Source organism: Corvus kubaryi, unplaced genomic scaffold (genome assembly GCF_017639235.1).
Source record: "Corvus kubaryi isolate FWS band 111438036 unplaced genomic scaffold, C.kubaryi_AGA036_p1.0 37396, whole genome shotgun sequence".
Taxonomy (NCBI): Eukaryota; Metazoa; Chordata; class Aves; order Passeriformes; family Corvidae; genus Corvus; species Corvus kubaryi.
In genome coordinates this window covers 5039683-5054763 of record NW_024581135.1, presented here as the reverse complement: position 1 = coordinate 5054763, position 15081 = coordinate 5039683, and the positions used below count along the sequence as shown (strand labels likewise).

At 42.8% G+C, this 15081-nt stretch overlaps 1 protein-coding gene across 1 annotated transcript in view; it reads right to left on the bottom strand.

Moving 5' to 3' along the window:
- Positions 1 to 15081, bottom strand: part of LOC121670349 (von Willebrand factor D and EGF domain-containing protein-like) — a 164019-nt gene that overhangs the window by 107003 nt on the left and 41935 nt on the right. The window contains exons 3-5 of the mRNA XM_042040440.1: positions 11735 to 11960; positions 8977 to 9209; positions 88 to 177 (exon numbers count right to left, since the gene is read on the bottom strand). Coding sequence (XP_041896374.1) covers positions 88 to 177; positions 8977 to 9209; positions 11735 to 11960 — 549 coding nt within the window. The remainder of the gene's footprint in view (positions 1 to 87; positions 178 to 8976; positions 9210 to 11734; positions 11961 to 15081) is intronic.

Sequence of the window (15081 nt, the reverse complement as noted above, 5' to 3'; positions counted from 1 at the left end):
GCACTGCTTATTATGATCAGGATTTATGTGTCTTCATCATGATTTTCAAATATTCCCTAGTCAGTGACTCAGGGCCATGGGTGTTACCTTAATCCCGGCATAGAAAGCTTTGCTGTCCTCAGGCAGTGACTGCTGCTCAGGAGTGCCCCTCCTAAAAGCTGTGACAGTGCAAACGACCTGTAATAAATAAATAAACAGCACGTGCTACAGCATTTCTTGAATAACATTCATATAATTATGCATCTTCCTGTTGCTCAAGAGTTTTTAAGCTTTCATTCTACTGCTGAAATATATTTTGGGGATTTAGGCTTTGAGAATATTTATGTGTAAATGTTGAGATTTGTAAGAAGTTTTGATGCATTTAATAAGCAAAGAACCATGGCTTTTGTCTCAAAAATTAATAGCACTGAATGCTTATGATGAGTTTTCTTCTGCAGTTTTTAAACTTCCAGGTTTGTGATTTTAACTCATTTTGCTAAGGAAGAATTACATTGTTCATAGATGTTAGAATTCAGACGTTTGCTCTTGGGATCCCAGAATCCAGTTTGTCCACTGGATCAAGTATCTTCTCTCTGTACCATGATTACCACGACTGTAAGCATTTTATTTTAAAATTTAAATTAGTTTGACAGTCATCCAGCCTCAGAAACTGTGTCAGCAATATGAGAAGCTCCTTTTTTTCCCTTATTGTATTATAAAAGATGATGCAGATGTGCCTACAGGGTTTATATTGCATTAAAAAAGAAAAAAGAAAATTCACCCAAACAAAAAACTCCCCCAAATACAATGTACCAGGACACTTATGTTGTATTCCTAGCACAGCCACACAACCTTTATCTCTGCTGAGCCCGCACACCATCTGCCAACTTAATGTTTCATTGGTTTCAAAAAAACCAAATTGCTAAAATCATTTCTAGGATCATAAGATTAAAATACAGAAATTTTCCTTCAAGCAAATGACAATAGACTCTGAAACTGTAGTTCTGAATATTTTTTTAGTCGTCTTCTTGGAAATGGAGTAACAGATTGTGACATATTAAGTCAAATTCCAAATACTCAGATGACATATTTATAGCTGCTGCCTTTTTTAAGCCTCAAGTAACCTGCAAGGAAGAACTGGGCCAATCCAATTTATTTTCCATTGTGACAAACACCTTTGGATGGATTTTCCAGCATCACTCACTGGCCATGCTGATGCTGGTAGCTCTCACCTGCTGGTTAAGGCATGACCCTCAGGACCACTACCTGCAAAACAGGTTCTACACCAGGATATCCCTAGATTCATGTGGTCATATGGGCATGAGTTGCATAAAAGACTGGAATATTTGTTTTAGCACCCTAAAAGTGCCTATTCGTTACCATGAGGTCATGAGTTTCCTCCAAACTGAAGAATCTGCTTTTGTACCTCTTTTGTGCACAGCGGAAATTCTCCACTGGCAATACAGGGTCGTTTGTAGGGCTGTGGGGGAAAACAAGTGTTTTCTGTGCTCTTCAAGTGGATTATTTCCAGTTCAGCTCAGTCCCAGGCTTATGTGCCTTTTGGGATGTTTCTGCTTTCACAATTTTTCTCACTCTTTTGCAGACAGCTCCAGACAGTTTGGCCCAGAGAAAATGCTGTCATTTGTTACATTAACAAGATGGAAGCCTTGAGGTCATACTGGGTGTACTGGGGGAAAAACAGACACAGATCTCACCTCACAAAGATACCTTACAGTTAAAATTCCTCAGATATTTCATAGTCATCCAGTTTGCCCCCAAAGGAGTGCAAGTTCTTGTCTCCTCAAGGTAATAAGCCCCTGTTATCATTAGATATTTATTATCTCCAATTCTTCCCTAAAGGCTCGTGTTCAGCTTACAGACTTTTCAAAACAGTTCCTATGCTGGGAAGGCAGAAAGTGAGTGTTGATCATGCTCCTGCAGCTTCTCCTGCAGCTGCCACAGGGAGAGTCTGCAAAATCAGGACCTGACAAGGCGGTGACAACAGAGAAAGGGTTCAGATAATCCAGATTTCCTCTACCAAAAAATAAATAGCACTGACCCCCTTGCAGAGCTCATTGAGCAGATAGTATGCACCCGCATTGCAGATGATGTATTTGCACTCACTGGGCTGTTTGCACTTTTGGCTTCAGTGCTTTTAACAAAAAATATCCACACTGAGATTCCCTCTGAGCACAGCATGAGGGGCGTTTGTGCCAGGGAGGGAGCTGCAGTGAGAGGCAGCAGGGACATGCACAGGGATGCCCAGCACTGACAGAGACATTGCCTGGTGATCTTCCCCAAAGTGATATTCTGGGAAATATCAGTACCCAGTCTCGTTGTATTTCCTCTCATATATATTTTAGAGGTATATTTTATTGATAAAGCACCAAACACTCAAATAAAAATTTACTCCCTGATGATACACTGAGATATCCACGGACTATCAGTCTACCCCAGCTCAATGTTCAGTACTTTTGGAGGTTAGCACAAACTTTAAAAATTCAAAATGTAGGGACAGCCATCACAATTTACATTTTATTTCTGTCTTTTATATCATTCCTCTGCTTGTATTGCCTCTTCCTTGTTAGGTGTACACTTCACAATCAGCAGATATGTTCATCAGCTACTGAGCTACAGGCTGACAGTTTGTCACATAATTATGATAGTCACTCCAAGGAGGGGAGTTTTTTTTGCCTTCAGCTAAATACTAACTCTTTTTTCTCCACTTCAGTGATAAAATTTTTCTTTCTCTTTTTCTCTTCCCCCCCTACACCCATCTCAGGATGCAGCCTTTTTAAAGCAAAGAGATAAAAGCACCACTGACAGCAGTATGCTGATGGCCGTGACAAGTTAGGAAGTATGTTTCCCCAAACTCATTGGATCTGTTAAAAAAAGTTGAATTCTATTTTTTTATCATCTCCTTTAAAGGGACAGGTGCCCTTGGACAGGATGACTGGATTGCTTCCCATCATGGGATGCTTCCTTTTTCCTGTGTGCTGGCAAAACTTCCCATAGGGCAGAAAACTACTTCTAGGCACAAAACTCTTATCAAAAGAGGCTCTTTTAGCCAAGAACTGTCTCCTTTCCTGTGTGTTGGAGAAGATTTCCCCCTTCCATGGACTCAGAGTTGTACCCATTTTGACATGAACCTCGTGAGCAGCTTCTTTGTCTAAAAGCAGAATTCAGTCATTACTTTGGTGAGAGTCAGGGGGCTCTGGGACACAATTTGGGAAAATATTTTAATCCTAGGACCTGTCATCATCTCCAGAAAATTTCTCCCTAATAACTTGCACATTAAAATGTGGGTATTTTTCCTCATAGCGTTCAGAATTCAAGTTTCCTCCTAATCAGTTGTTTCTACCTATTTTGATGATAATAATGTATCGATTTCACCTTTTCCTCTAACTAATTCTGAATGTAGTGTGGGGAGTCCAGGCTAGGGCATGGAGGGAGAAATTTGCCAGCAGACCCAGCTTTGCCCTATCTCCTCTCTCATCAGCCTCTCCCCCTGTGCTCATACAAGGGGTTGAGTTAACAAAGACTAGCTGTGGGAAGCTGCCTTCCTAACATAAGGAACTATTTAGGGTCACCTGCTGCTGGCCGTTCCCTGGGCAGGGAAATCTGGATGCTGCTGGAAGGTGCAGGTGCAGATCTGGGGGTGATTATTAACTCTGGGGTTGGATCCACCCTCCTACAGCTACATCACCCATGTCAGACAGCAGGCTGGGGCTGCAAGGCTCAGAGTCACAGGTAACACTCCTGGCTTGTGGGTGGAGGGCTGGGCAGGGAATCACCATGCCAGGTGACAGGTGTCTCCCGACAGCAGTCAGGGCACTGGAGCTGCCATTGCCTGCTCCATTAAACACTAATGGGCTGGGGTCAGAAAAACCTGGAGTCACCACTCTGCTGGGAGCTGGAAGTGTGTGTGGGAGGGAGCTGTGGTTTACAGCCTTGATGAAAGGAGCAAAGGATGAGTGGAACTGAAGGATGACATTTCTGGGGAAGCTGTAAGAAAAGAAAAATAGTTCTTATTAGCTTGAGAAAATGATCTGGCTGTAGGTATTTGTAGAAAGGGGTAGGAACAAAGTCTCTGGGAAGGCTTTCCAGAAGGGTTAGCAGGAAGGGGAAAGTAGGGAGAATCTGTCTGATTTAATTAATGAACTAGACCTTCTAGCTTTAGAACACAAATCACTCACTGTGAGGGGCTGTTGGCTGCAGAAGGGAGGGAGCAGGTGCAGCTGTGTGACCTGGCACTGTGGGAAGTCCAGCTCTGCTCACTTTGCTACTCGCTGTACAGGAAGAAGGAAGCTCTTCCCAGTTGTCAAATGGCCAAGCAGTGTGTGGAATCTGACTCCAGGTCATTATTCTGCTAAGGAAGGAAATTTTCCCAGGGTAGTAGCAAGGTGTTTTATCATCTGCAGAGTTTTGCTCATCAACCCTCTGACCCTTTCTGCTTTAAAATCTCTGTTCAAGTTCAGCCAGAGTTCTGTTTCTGTGGGCATGCTTCTCATTTTCTACCTGAAGGTTGAGAGAGAAATTGTAAGCTCAGGTGTGACCTACAAACAGGCAGGTCCTCCTGTTCCTGTTGTTGATTTTGGCAAGTTCAGTGGCTGGGAGGGGATTAGTACTTGAATAGGGGAAATGTCACTTTGGAGTCTAGATGCTGATGCAGACCTCTGAACTGGGAAGTGACAGTCTGAGTCAGTGAGAGCTGAGCCAAGGGTGTGAAGTGACCCTAAAGAGGAGATGCTGAGGGTCAATGCTGACTGGGGGTCTGTAAGATTACTATTTCTGGGAGAGGGGAAGGGGAAAATCTTCAAGATGGCCTTCTAAGTGCTTGAGTATTTACACAGATATAGACTTAATATGATTTAACCTTTACGAGCCCATATACCCAGGATTTTCCATCTAAGTGCAATAATTGTACTGGATCTATCATCTGGTATGAGCTGGTTCTCTCCCCTGAGCTGAGCTGGGACATCTCTTAGAAGTGCTGGCAGTAAGACAAAAATCCTATTTCCTTGAGAGATGAAGCATAAGTGCTCTGCAAGATTGGGCTGTGTTCAGCACCAGGAACAACAGGACAGTTCAGAACTTTTGCCTTGTCACTGGAGGTATTTAAGGCCAATTTGGGTGGGGCTTGGAGCAACCTGGTCTAGCAGAAGGTGTCCCTGCCCATGGAGTGGGGGTTAGAACTGGATGGTCTTTGGGGTCTCTTCCAATCCAAACCACCCTATGGAATTTCACACTTTCTCTTGTGAGAGAAAAATAGTTATTTTATATATTCACGTAATAATTTGCTGTCTTTATGCTGGGGCATAATCTCCTTCTGTTGCAGAGTGCTGTGCAAAGCAGCCACTTCTATCCCAGAGCTCAGAAAGGCTGGTTTTGCTTAAACATTCTTATTTTACAGTGAGCACCATGGTTTATGCAGGGTGACAATTGCTCCTCGCCATGTGAACTTTTGGATTGCTGTGCCGAGCAAAATCTGAACAGTTTTCTTCCAAACACCTTTCTTTCTTAGCATAACTCATTACTCACAGTGTGCTGCTATAATTTATAGATGGCTGTGCCTCGAGGAATGAAATGACCTCTGTCACTATCACATAAATAAGGCTTAGGAATGCCAGGATTTTCATATCAGATGGAGTAGGCTTCTTTCAGAGCTTATAGAGAAATAGTGGCATGTTATAGATTTATTTAAGACTGCAATGGTTTCATGAACATTATGCTGCCAGCATTACTGTCTGAAATAACAAAATTGGAGCCCAAAGATGGGGGGAAGAAAGGACATATGATGGCTATTAAAAAATAACTGGCTGTTTAGTCAATACAAGTTCAGGAATGCTGGCTGGTAAACCTCAGCTCTTCTCTAGGGTTTGACTGCGTATTAAAATATATCAATAGCTATTCCATTATGTGACTGACCTATTACCTAGAGACTTTTTTACAGACAAAGAGTAGCATCGACATCAACCACCCAAAAAGTGAAGTAAAAAAAAAAAAAAAAAATCGTCTTGCTGGGCTGTAGTTTTTTGTTGAGAAATGAACAGAGAAGGTGCTGATTTCAGGCCATGAATGTGTCGAGACCCAAATGCAGCTTATTTGGCAGGTAGAGATAATGAGTCAAAAAGGTTGAAAAAAAGCAAGGAGTTTTCAAAATGCTGCACATCCTGTGTCCTGGGGGACAAATTATGCCTTGAATGCCCCTCGTGCCCCCTGGCAGTGCACAGCCTTGGGGAAGCTACCACTGGGCTCTGAATGGAAAAGGGGGAAAGTATTGGGAAGTGCTTCTAATTTATTGCCTCCTCTCTCATGAAGCTTTTATCAGTGTGGATCTGGCCTCCCTTTAATGCTGTCTGAGAGAATATTCTTCCACCTACGTCTTTCTTGGGCAGGGGAGAGTTACCCATTGCCTCTGTGTGGAGGAGTTTGGTGCCCAGGGTTTGGTTCCCCTTTTAGTGCCATCACCTTTCCTCTCGGGCGGCCCTATAAATGCTAAATTTCTTCAGATTTACAGCACTGGAGGTGAGAGTCTTCTCCTTTTTGACTCCTGTTAGACACCCAGACTGGGATGGCAAACACAGTGAAATGCTTTTTTAAAATCTTTATTCTGTAAAACTGAATTCTCAGTTACAGCTGAAGCTTCATCGCCTGGTTTTCACCCGAGATGATTTATGGATAATTATAATTAGTCAAATAGACCATGAAGACCTTTAAAGAAATCTAACAAGGAAGAGAACATTTTAGTCTCGCTAAACCCACTAAATTAAACACCTCGTTTCAGCAGAGGACAAAGAAGGGCTTACTGGAAACTTAATATAATAAAAATAGTCTTATAAAGATTTGGTGATGCTACTTGTTAACAGAACCTTATTTTCTCTGAATCCCTCAGGATTGTTAAAACTAGATTTGAAGTGATTGCAAGTGAAATTATTTTGATGAGAATATCTCTTCATAATGCAAACTTGTCTTAAACTGGCAGAATTATCTACCCCATGTTATAACATGTGAGGGCATCATCAGTCAGATTTCTGAGCTTGGCTAAAGATCTCATAATCTCACTCAGCATTTCTCAGACCACGTCTGGAATACTGTGTTCATTTTGGATCACCACTACACAAAAACATGTGGGCAGGCTGGAGAGGGTCCAGAGAAGGGTCACAAAGATGAGCCAAGGCCTGGGAAGCCACAGTGTGATGAAGGGCTGAGAGAACTGAGTTCATTCAGCCTTGATGAAAGAAGGCTCGGGGGAAACCTCATCACCATATTCCAGTTTTTAAAGAGTGGATACAAAGAAGATGGAGAGTCCCTTTTTACAAATAGTAACATGGAAAAGATGAGGGAAAATTCTGATTAGACACAAAAAGCATTTTTTTCACAATGAGAACAGTTATCCATTGGACTAATCTCAGCAGTGGTGGATTCCCTGATATTAGACACTTCAGGTTCAGCAGTAAAAGGCTACTGGGTTGCCTTGTCTAGATTGTGCTTTTGTCAAGAAAATTTAGTCCTGATGAACATTGAACCCTCTGTTTGGGCCTGGTATTCTATGATTACACGATCTCAAAGAAGAGCTGCACAATGCCAAGGCTATTTCCAACCTACTTCTAACACCAGCCTGTTACCCCTGCTTATTCTTTCAGTTTGCTGTAGCATCACTAATGTCCCTCTGCCTATAAAAGTTATGAACCTAATTTAACTTTTTATGGTATAGAAACAAGACTTGTTTCTATACCATAAAAGGCCATGAATTCATACACAAGAGTTGTGGGGTGATGTTATGAAGCCGCTTTATTCCTTAACCATCCGCTCAATGCCCAAGGAGGCCGTGCCTTTAAGATGGACCCGGGGGCGGGGCCACGGGACCAGTGCGGGGCAGTTGAACGGCTCAGCCCAAGGGCTCAGGGGCTGGGCAGGGCTCGGGAGGGCGTGTGCTGGAGTGCTGTGCTGCTCTTTGGGTTTCTTTTGTGTTCCACATAGCTGGAAAAAAGGTTCTGTTGGTTTTTTCCTTGTTCTTTTTTTCCTTGCCTCACTGCCTCCCTTCCCTCCTCACTGGTCCGGGGAGCCTGTGGGGGTGGCCCCAGCTGGCCCACGGGGTGGCTCTGGCTGGTCCGAGCCCGTGTGTCTGTTCCCTCTCCAGGAATCTGTTGTATTTTGAGGGGTTTTTTTATCCTGTTCTACCCTGTTTTGTTCGTGTGTTAATAAACAGTTTGGTTTCTTTTTCCCCACTTTCACTTCTTGTGACCCACTTGTCTTATTGGTGGACGAAAAGGGGAGGCCCTTTCCTCCTGAAGTTTTGTCTCCAAAACCGAGACAAGTCAATTTTTTTCACATCTGTATTGGTTTCTGTTTTGTTGTTGTTGTTGAGAGTAGATCATTGTTGCTGTGTAAGCCATCAAATATACTTCTTAAAAATTGTTTTGTAATGAACTCTATCTTTCAGTATGCTATTGAACCAGGAATTTGGAATCAGAGAGGCAGAACAATGTGAAAAAAACCATAAAATAAATCTCCCTCTATTTTAAAATGTACTATCTTTTTTTTTTTTCTGTGAAAAGATGTTATTGTGTCTCTGGTCCATGGATATAAAAATTACTGAGTGCATGCAGCTGAGCCTGCCTCTGCTGCAAAATCTCACTGCCTCAAGATACGGAAAGTACTAAGCAAAAATTGGCTCTGGCATGTGTACCCACCACTTATACAAACCTCACAGCATTCAAGGTGTAATGTAACTGCAACTATTCAATTTGCCTTTAGAATGTGGCAAAATACCTTCCAAGAACTCACTGCAATTCAACGAAATATTACAGGTCCTGATCCGGGTTAATGTTATTTAATAATCTTGTTGTGGAACAGTTTCAGCTCTTTTTGGGCAGTAGCTCTAAACATAAGGAGTGAGGAGCAGCGCTAATAAAAGCACAACAAAGATTTAGAAAAAGGGTTTGATCTCCTCTGAGTGTGTGACCTGTGCTGCTGAAGGTGGGGTGGCATTACCGTGTCTCCCAAGCGGAGATTTGAGCCGTCCATCTCCACGTAGGAAAATGACTGCGGGGTGGTCTCATGGTGGACCTGCTCCCTCTTCCCAGGGCCAGAGAGGCGAGACCAGAGCACCTGGTACTGCACTGAGGGCTCAGGGGAAGGGGGGCTGTAGCTGCACTTCAGGTGGACTCGGCCTTGCATGAGCTCGGGAGTGATCACTGGTTGCAAAGCCAGGCTTGTGAGCTTGTCTGGAAGAGGAAAACAAAAGAGGGATGTAGCACAAAATGTTGTTTTGACATTACAGTAGTTCACCTGACAAGGAGATGTCAATGCAATTAAACATGGGAGATGCACTACACTTTATGTTCCTGTGATTTAATTAGTAACCATGCAAGCAAGAATGTGTACTTCATATGAAATGCAAAAATTGCTTATTGTGTACTGACTACCTATTGCTGTTATACCATCTGACCTGCCGGTTTTGTATGTGGGGTTATTTTTGTTTTGCAGTGAGAGAATTATTGAAATGAAGCACTCAGATTAATATAAATTAATTACTCTGGCAAAGGCCATCAGCTTTGCATTTCCCTGAAGCACAGCCTTTTGATCCAAGTTTTGCAATAAGCACAGAAGAGATATGAGAAATCATTATGTTGCAGAGGTAAACTGGCTCTCAGAAACCACCCAGCCCCTGCTGTTATACTGTGAAGATCCTTTCCAGGTTGTTTTGGGATGTATCTAGGCTAGGTCTGCTCAATATAGTTTCCCTCTGCCCAGAATAATGCCATTGCTCTAAAAATACAGCTTGCTTTCTGTAGGCTTCAACAAGTAATGAAGTCTGAAACCTTTCCTTCTGTTAAACTCACCTAGGAAGTAGAAGCAAAAAGAGGTATAAAAGTGTAAGGGGATGTTTTTCATCTCTAGAGACCCATACTCAAACAACATGAAGATGGTTCAACACCAACACTGGTTCAGATGCTTTGAAAGGATAAATTAAGTAACTTTTTTGGAGGAGTGTAGAAAACATAATACATGGGAGCCCAAGAGAATAAAATATGAAGCTGTTACAGCAGAACAGAGAACCAATGTGTTAGCATCTGTCCAGGGCAAACAGCAAGAGGTAAGAAAAAGAAGCAAGTTACTTAAAATATGAATAAAGACCAGTTGTTTATACCTTTTTCTATTCTGTTTCTAACAGAAGCTGCCTCAAACTGTGGGTCACATCATGACTGTGTGCAGGAAATTACCCCAGAAGGACAAAGTTAGGTGATCAGCTCACGGGAGGGTGTGAGCGGAATTGCAAACACCAACGCTGCTTTTCCCAGCTCTGTCCTTTCTGCCAAGTTACAGAGTTTTACATTCATTTTGTTTTGCAGCTCAGAATTGCTGACCAGTGTCCTGCTCCTGAATCTCCAGCAGAAGGGGCTGGGGAATTCACCCTGACACAAAGCCATGGCCATGCCAGCTGGACCCAGCTGAGCCTCCTGGGGTGCAATATCTACAGCTGAATTTAAGCCAGTGAGGTAGAAACCCCCAGTAAAAAAACTCCAGCTTTGGGTGTTTTCTATCCAATGCATGACACTGCAAAAAACATCCTAAAGGCAAGAATTTAAAGACTCTGAAGGACTGGACCTCACTGAGAATGAGATTGGGATAGGTGGGAAGGGATAAGCTTTCTTTTATGAGAAATGGAGGCAGCTTTACATCACTGAACAGGTATGAATGATCAAATAGGACAAAATTATTCACCCAAAATGTATTGGCAAAAAAAATTCTTTGAACAAGAGTAGTGGAAATCTTAGAGTTTATAAAAAAGCCAAGCTTAAACTGAAAAGCTACTCTATTCAGTTAAAAAGTAATTTCGGAGTAAGAATCGGTTTCATTTATTTTAATGGATTTTTTTTTTAAATTTCAAATAGTGAATTAATCTCATGTTCTTTGAGCCTTTCTTCCTTCCTCTTCTTCAAGTGGGAATGTTAAAATATTGATAAAGATAAGAAAATAGTTATCTTTCTCTTTAAAATGTATTTAAGCTTTGGTTTTGCCTGACTGAAAAGCTGATAACCCTAGTTCCTCAGTGTTGTGTTTCTGTCCAAAAATACTGAAAGTATAAAAGTAATTTTTTCGTTTTGAGAAAGAAGCATGTTTTCTGATGAAATCTATATGCACCTGGCCATGCTCCAAAGTTCAGGAGGTTTAACTGAATGAGCAATTGCTTTCTGCTTTCCCTTTGTTTCCTAGCTACCGAACAGGGGTTACATCTCTCGTAGTAGGCTGAAAATTATTTCTGACGAGAACAATTATATAAATGTCATGAAAAAGATGTTATCAGTTTAGTTTGGCTTTTTTTTTCCTTGCAGAGTTTCAGAATTACCTTTTTTGAGAGGGGATACTGGATTATTACAGATAAGAAGAGGCCTTAGAGACAGTATCCAGGATACAGTGCCTCGGTAGAGCCGAGATGCCTCTGCTCACTCTCTTTGCAACTTCAAGCCAAAGTGGAGCCAAAGACAGTGGGAAAGGTTACATGTGAGCTGTAACCAAGCAAAGAATGCTGCAGTAATAGACACCAGATTACATTTTGGACTGGTAATAGGAGCTATTCTTCAGGAACACCTTGGACTGCCACTGATTTATTTTCTACACACTCCGTGCCTTAGCAGGAGTGACGCTTGACTTGCAAGGTCACTGAGATGTACATTGCAACACCGGGACCTTTGAACACCCAGCCTGAGAGGCACAAGTAATCTTATTGATGAATACTGGTCCTCACCTTCTGCGCAGTAGCCCATGCATCCTGGAGTGGGCTGCAGGAGATACACAAAGAAAGCGCCGCAGTTCCTGACGGCGATGGGAATCCGGAACAGGCAGCAGTCCCTGGTGCCCCCAAAGACCTGCCAGGTAGCACAGCCCGTGAGCTTTTTGCTCTCCCCAGGAGCTGGCAGGGATTCAGACTTCAGTGACAGCCACACTGGAGCTTGTGTCCCACATTTGTTCATCTGAGGGTGCACACAAAAGAAATCTTTTACAGCAAGTGTGGTAAAAACACACGGAGAATCACTAAACCCAAGAACCTGAGTGTGGTGAACGTGGAGGGTCAGTGGAAAAGCTGTGTAGGTTGGGATGAAAATGTCTTTCTTGGTTTGAGAGGTGGCTTTATACAGATAAAACTCTTAAAGAGCACAATAACAGGATTCCAAAGTGTTTTCCTCAGGTTTTGGTTGGTTTGTATGAAGAAGATGTAAACATGTAAGCAGGCTTGATCACCTGCCTGCAAAACAGCTGCCTTGCTCATGGCAGCTCCTGCCTTTCCAGCACACACTGGAAATGTTTAGCCTGAACCTCTCCCTCATTCTTGAAGACAGACACATATGAAGGATGTACAACACGTATGTTTTATCATGATGTGTATGACTTAATCACATTTTAATTTTTTTTCTAAATTTTTCCTTTCAGGCTTTTATCTATTATCAAATTCCCTGAATACCCTGAACACAGGAATTCCCAAAGCAGAAGCCATTGGTCCTAAATGTTTTAAGTGACAGCATGATGAGTCATGACCGGGAGAGGCTGATTTCCATTTCCCAGCTTAGGGATGTGTGTTCAGGAATCTCAGATCTGAGCTGCCCTCTCTACCTGTTAGGTTCTCCCCTGACTAAAGGAACATGGTTCTCTAAAGCTGTCTTTAATTTAAGCACCTTGGTGAGGAGATTAGGTAAAATCAGGGCCTTATTAAATATACAAAGCCAATTACAATGGTCACTCATTATTCTGCACCATTACCTAGCGCTTGCCAATATGCAAAGCACAGCGATATTTGGGCTAAAGTTTGGAAATTGTTACCAAATGCTGACAATAATTTGCTCTCAGATATCAGTCATATTCAGCAGAGCGTGACTGCTGCCATCACTTTACATTTTTCTAGCCAGTGGCAGTGAACCATCTCTACTAGTCCAGCTTGGGGAACGTGACTCCTCCCTGGGTGAGTGTTTGGCTATAAATCACACTGGGGGAAAACAAAACAAAACAAAAACCCCACAATTTTTTCCCATTGGCCCTGGTTTGCTGCTTCACTTTCAAGATCGAAAGTTATTTGTGACAGCAGGGGAAGCGGTGAAAGTCAAAGGATAAATTTATTAAGTCATGCACCAGTGCCCTCCTGCAGTTTGAGTTGTACCTGGGAGCTATTCAAGCCAGAAAGCAGGGGCAGGAGAGAAGGGGTGCACAGCCAGCAAAGGGAGGATAGTTGAAAAAAATCAAGAATATTACATGAGACAGTCTGATTTCCCTTTGGAGCTACTTATCGTCAGGCTTCTGAAAACAAGCATTCCAGAGAGACACTGCTGAAATTGTCCAAGGTTTGCTTTTTTTCCCCCTGAAAAGTGGCAGCAGCCAAGCAGAGGGGCTGACCCTGCCCTCCTGTTTGGTGTTCTGGTGGCCTTGCAGGTGTCACTGGAGCTCACACCATGCAGCAGGTCCCTGGGGAGGAGCAATGTACCAACATTGTGCTAGCAAAGTAGAAGAGATCAACCTGAAAATGCTGCTAGGTGGAGTTTTAGACCTTTCCCTTCCTTTCTTTAAAAGCCACCTTGTGTATAACATTTTCAAGTGGTTTGTTCTGTTTATTTTTTTACAGCTTTAAAGGACATGGGTGCTGTGAAAAATACAGATATGCTGGGAAAAATACAGATGATGGGAATTTGCTGCATCCTGGTGAACTTCTGACCTAGAGTGCAAGATGTGGTGTGAAGCAGCATGTTTGCAAAGCATGTGTGTGAGCATACACTTGTAATGACCCAGGAGAGTGGAAAAAACAACATCCAGAGAAGCAGCACGGGAACAGAGAGAAGGATAGAAACTGGAGCTCAGTGGTCTCTGCTTCCTACTCATCTTCTGGATGAGATACCTGCACCTTGAATTTCCTCTTGCTCAGGGAGACTGCGAACTTCAGTGCCTCTGCATGTGTGAGTAAAGATTGCTGGACTGGAACATTCTTTTTGAAATTACACTAAAACACAGGTATTAGTGAGTTCACCCTGGTGGTGTTTGGAACCACACAAGCTGGGAAGAATTAGTTATGGGGAGCAGAGCAGCAGGGATGAGTGAGCACTAGAGCCCAACAGATGTGTGCAAACTCACAGAGCCTTGAAGGAAATGGTTTAGTGATGAGACACAGCACAGCCTACCCAACTGAAAAAATACTCTAACAATTTTCCATAAAAGAATTTATGGAAAAAGAATTTGCTGAAAATGAGCTATTGCATCCATCTGGTGTTGCCTTTACCAATGTAACTGGTAACACGTCAGTGCTGCTCCACTGGGAGTGCAACTGCTGGGCTGTCTCTGGCCAGGCACACTCAGTGCCTCAGTTTCTCTGGCTGCTGCCTGACCTTGGGCAAATAACAAATCTCTGTGTACCTCACTTTCTTATCTCTCAACAAGAGGTGGAGATGACTGTGATGGTGATAGCACTTTGGTGCCTTTCAGCAGTGCTGGGAAGATAATTCATTAATGAGACACCCATCTCTCTGTTGTGCTGGGGGCCATGTAGATAAACAGACAGATGCCAGTGGATTCTGGCTGTGAAAAAAGACAGAAAGTGATCCATACATAAAAGTGGACCTGGATCCCTTGTTAACACAGGGAGGGAAAAAAATGAAATGCTGGAATAAGAAGATGGTGATTTTCTCCATTTTTATCCTCACCAGAAGTCTGTGAACCATTTCATTGCTGGAGAAAGTGTGGATTAGCATCACTGACGTCAGCATGCAGCTTTCTGATAAACCCCCACTGGGATCTCCTGTGTTTGCCCTGGCCAATCCTGCACTGAAACCACTTGAGCGAGACAGTTTGTTATGTAATGTGCACAAATTACAGGCAATGACCAACCCTTACGAGGGGTTTTACACCCAGAAAAAGTCAGACTGTGAGACAGGAAGTTATTGTAACAAACTGTAATTCAGGATTACAGGCTGGCCAAGGAAGGATCTTGGTATAAATCAAGTGTTTCTGTTTTCCTGGCAGCTCTATGACACACATGAATTTATTTTCTGCTATGAACTGCGTGTGGTCCTTCTGAGCCAGGCAAGTTGCCACACACTAGCCAAAAGGATTTGCTGC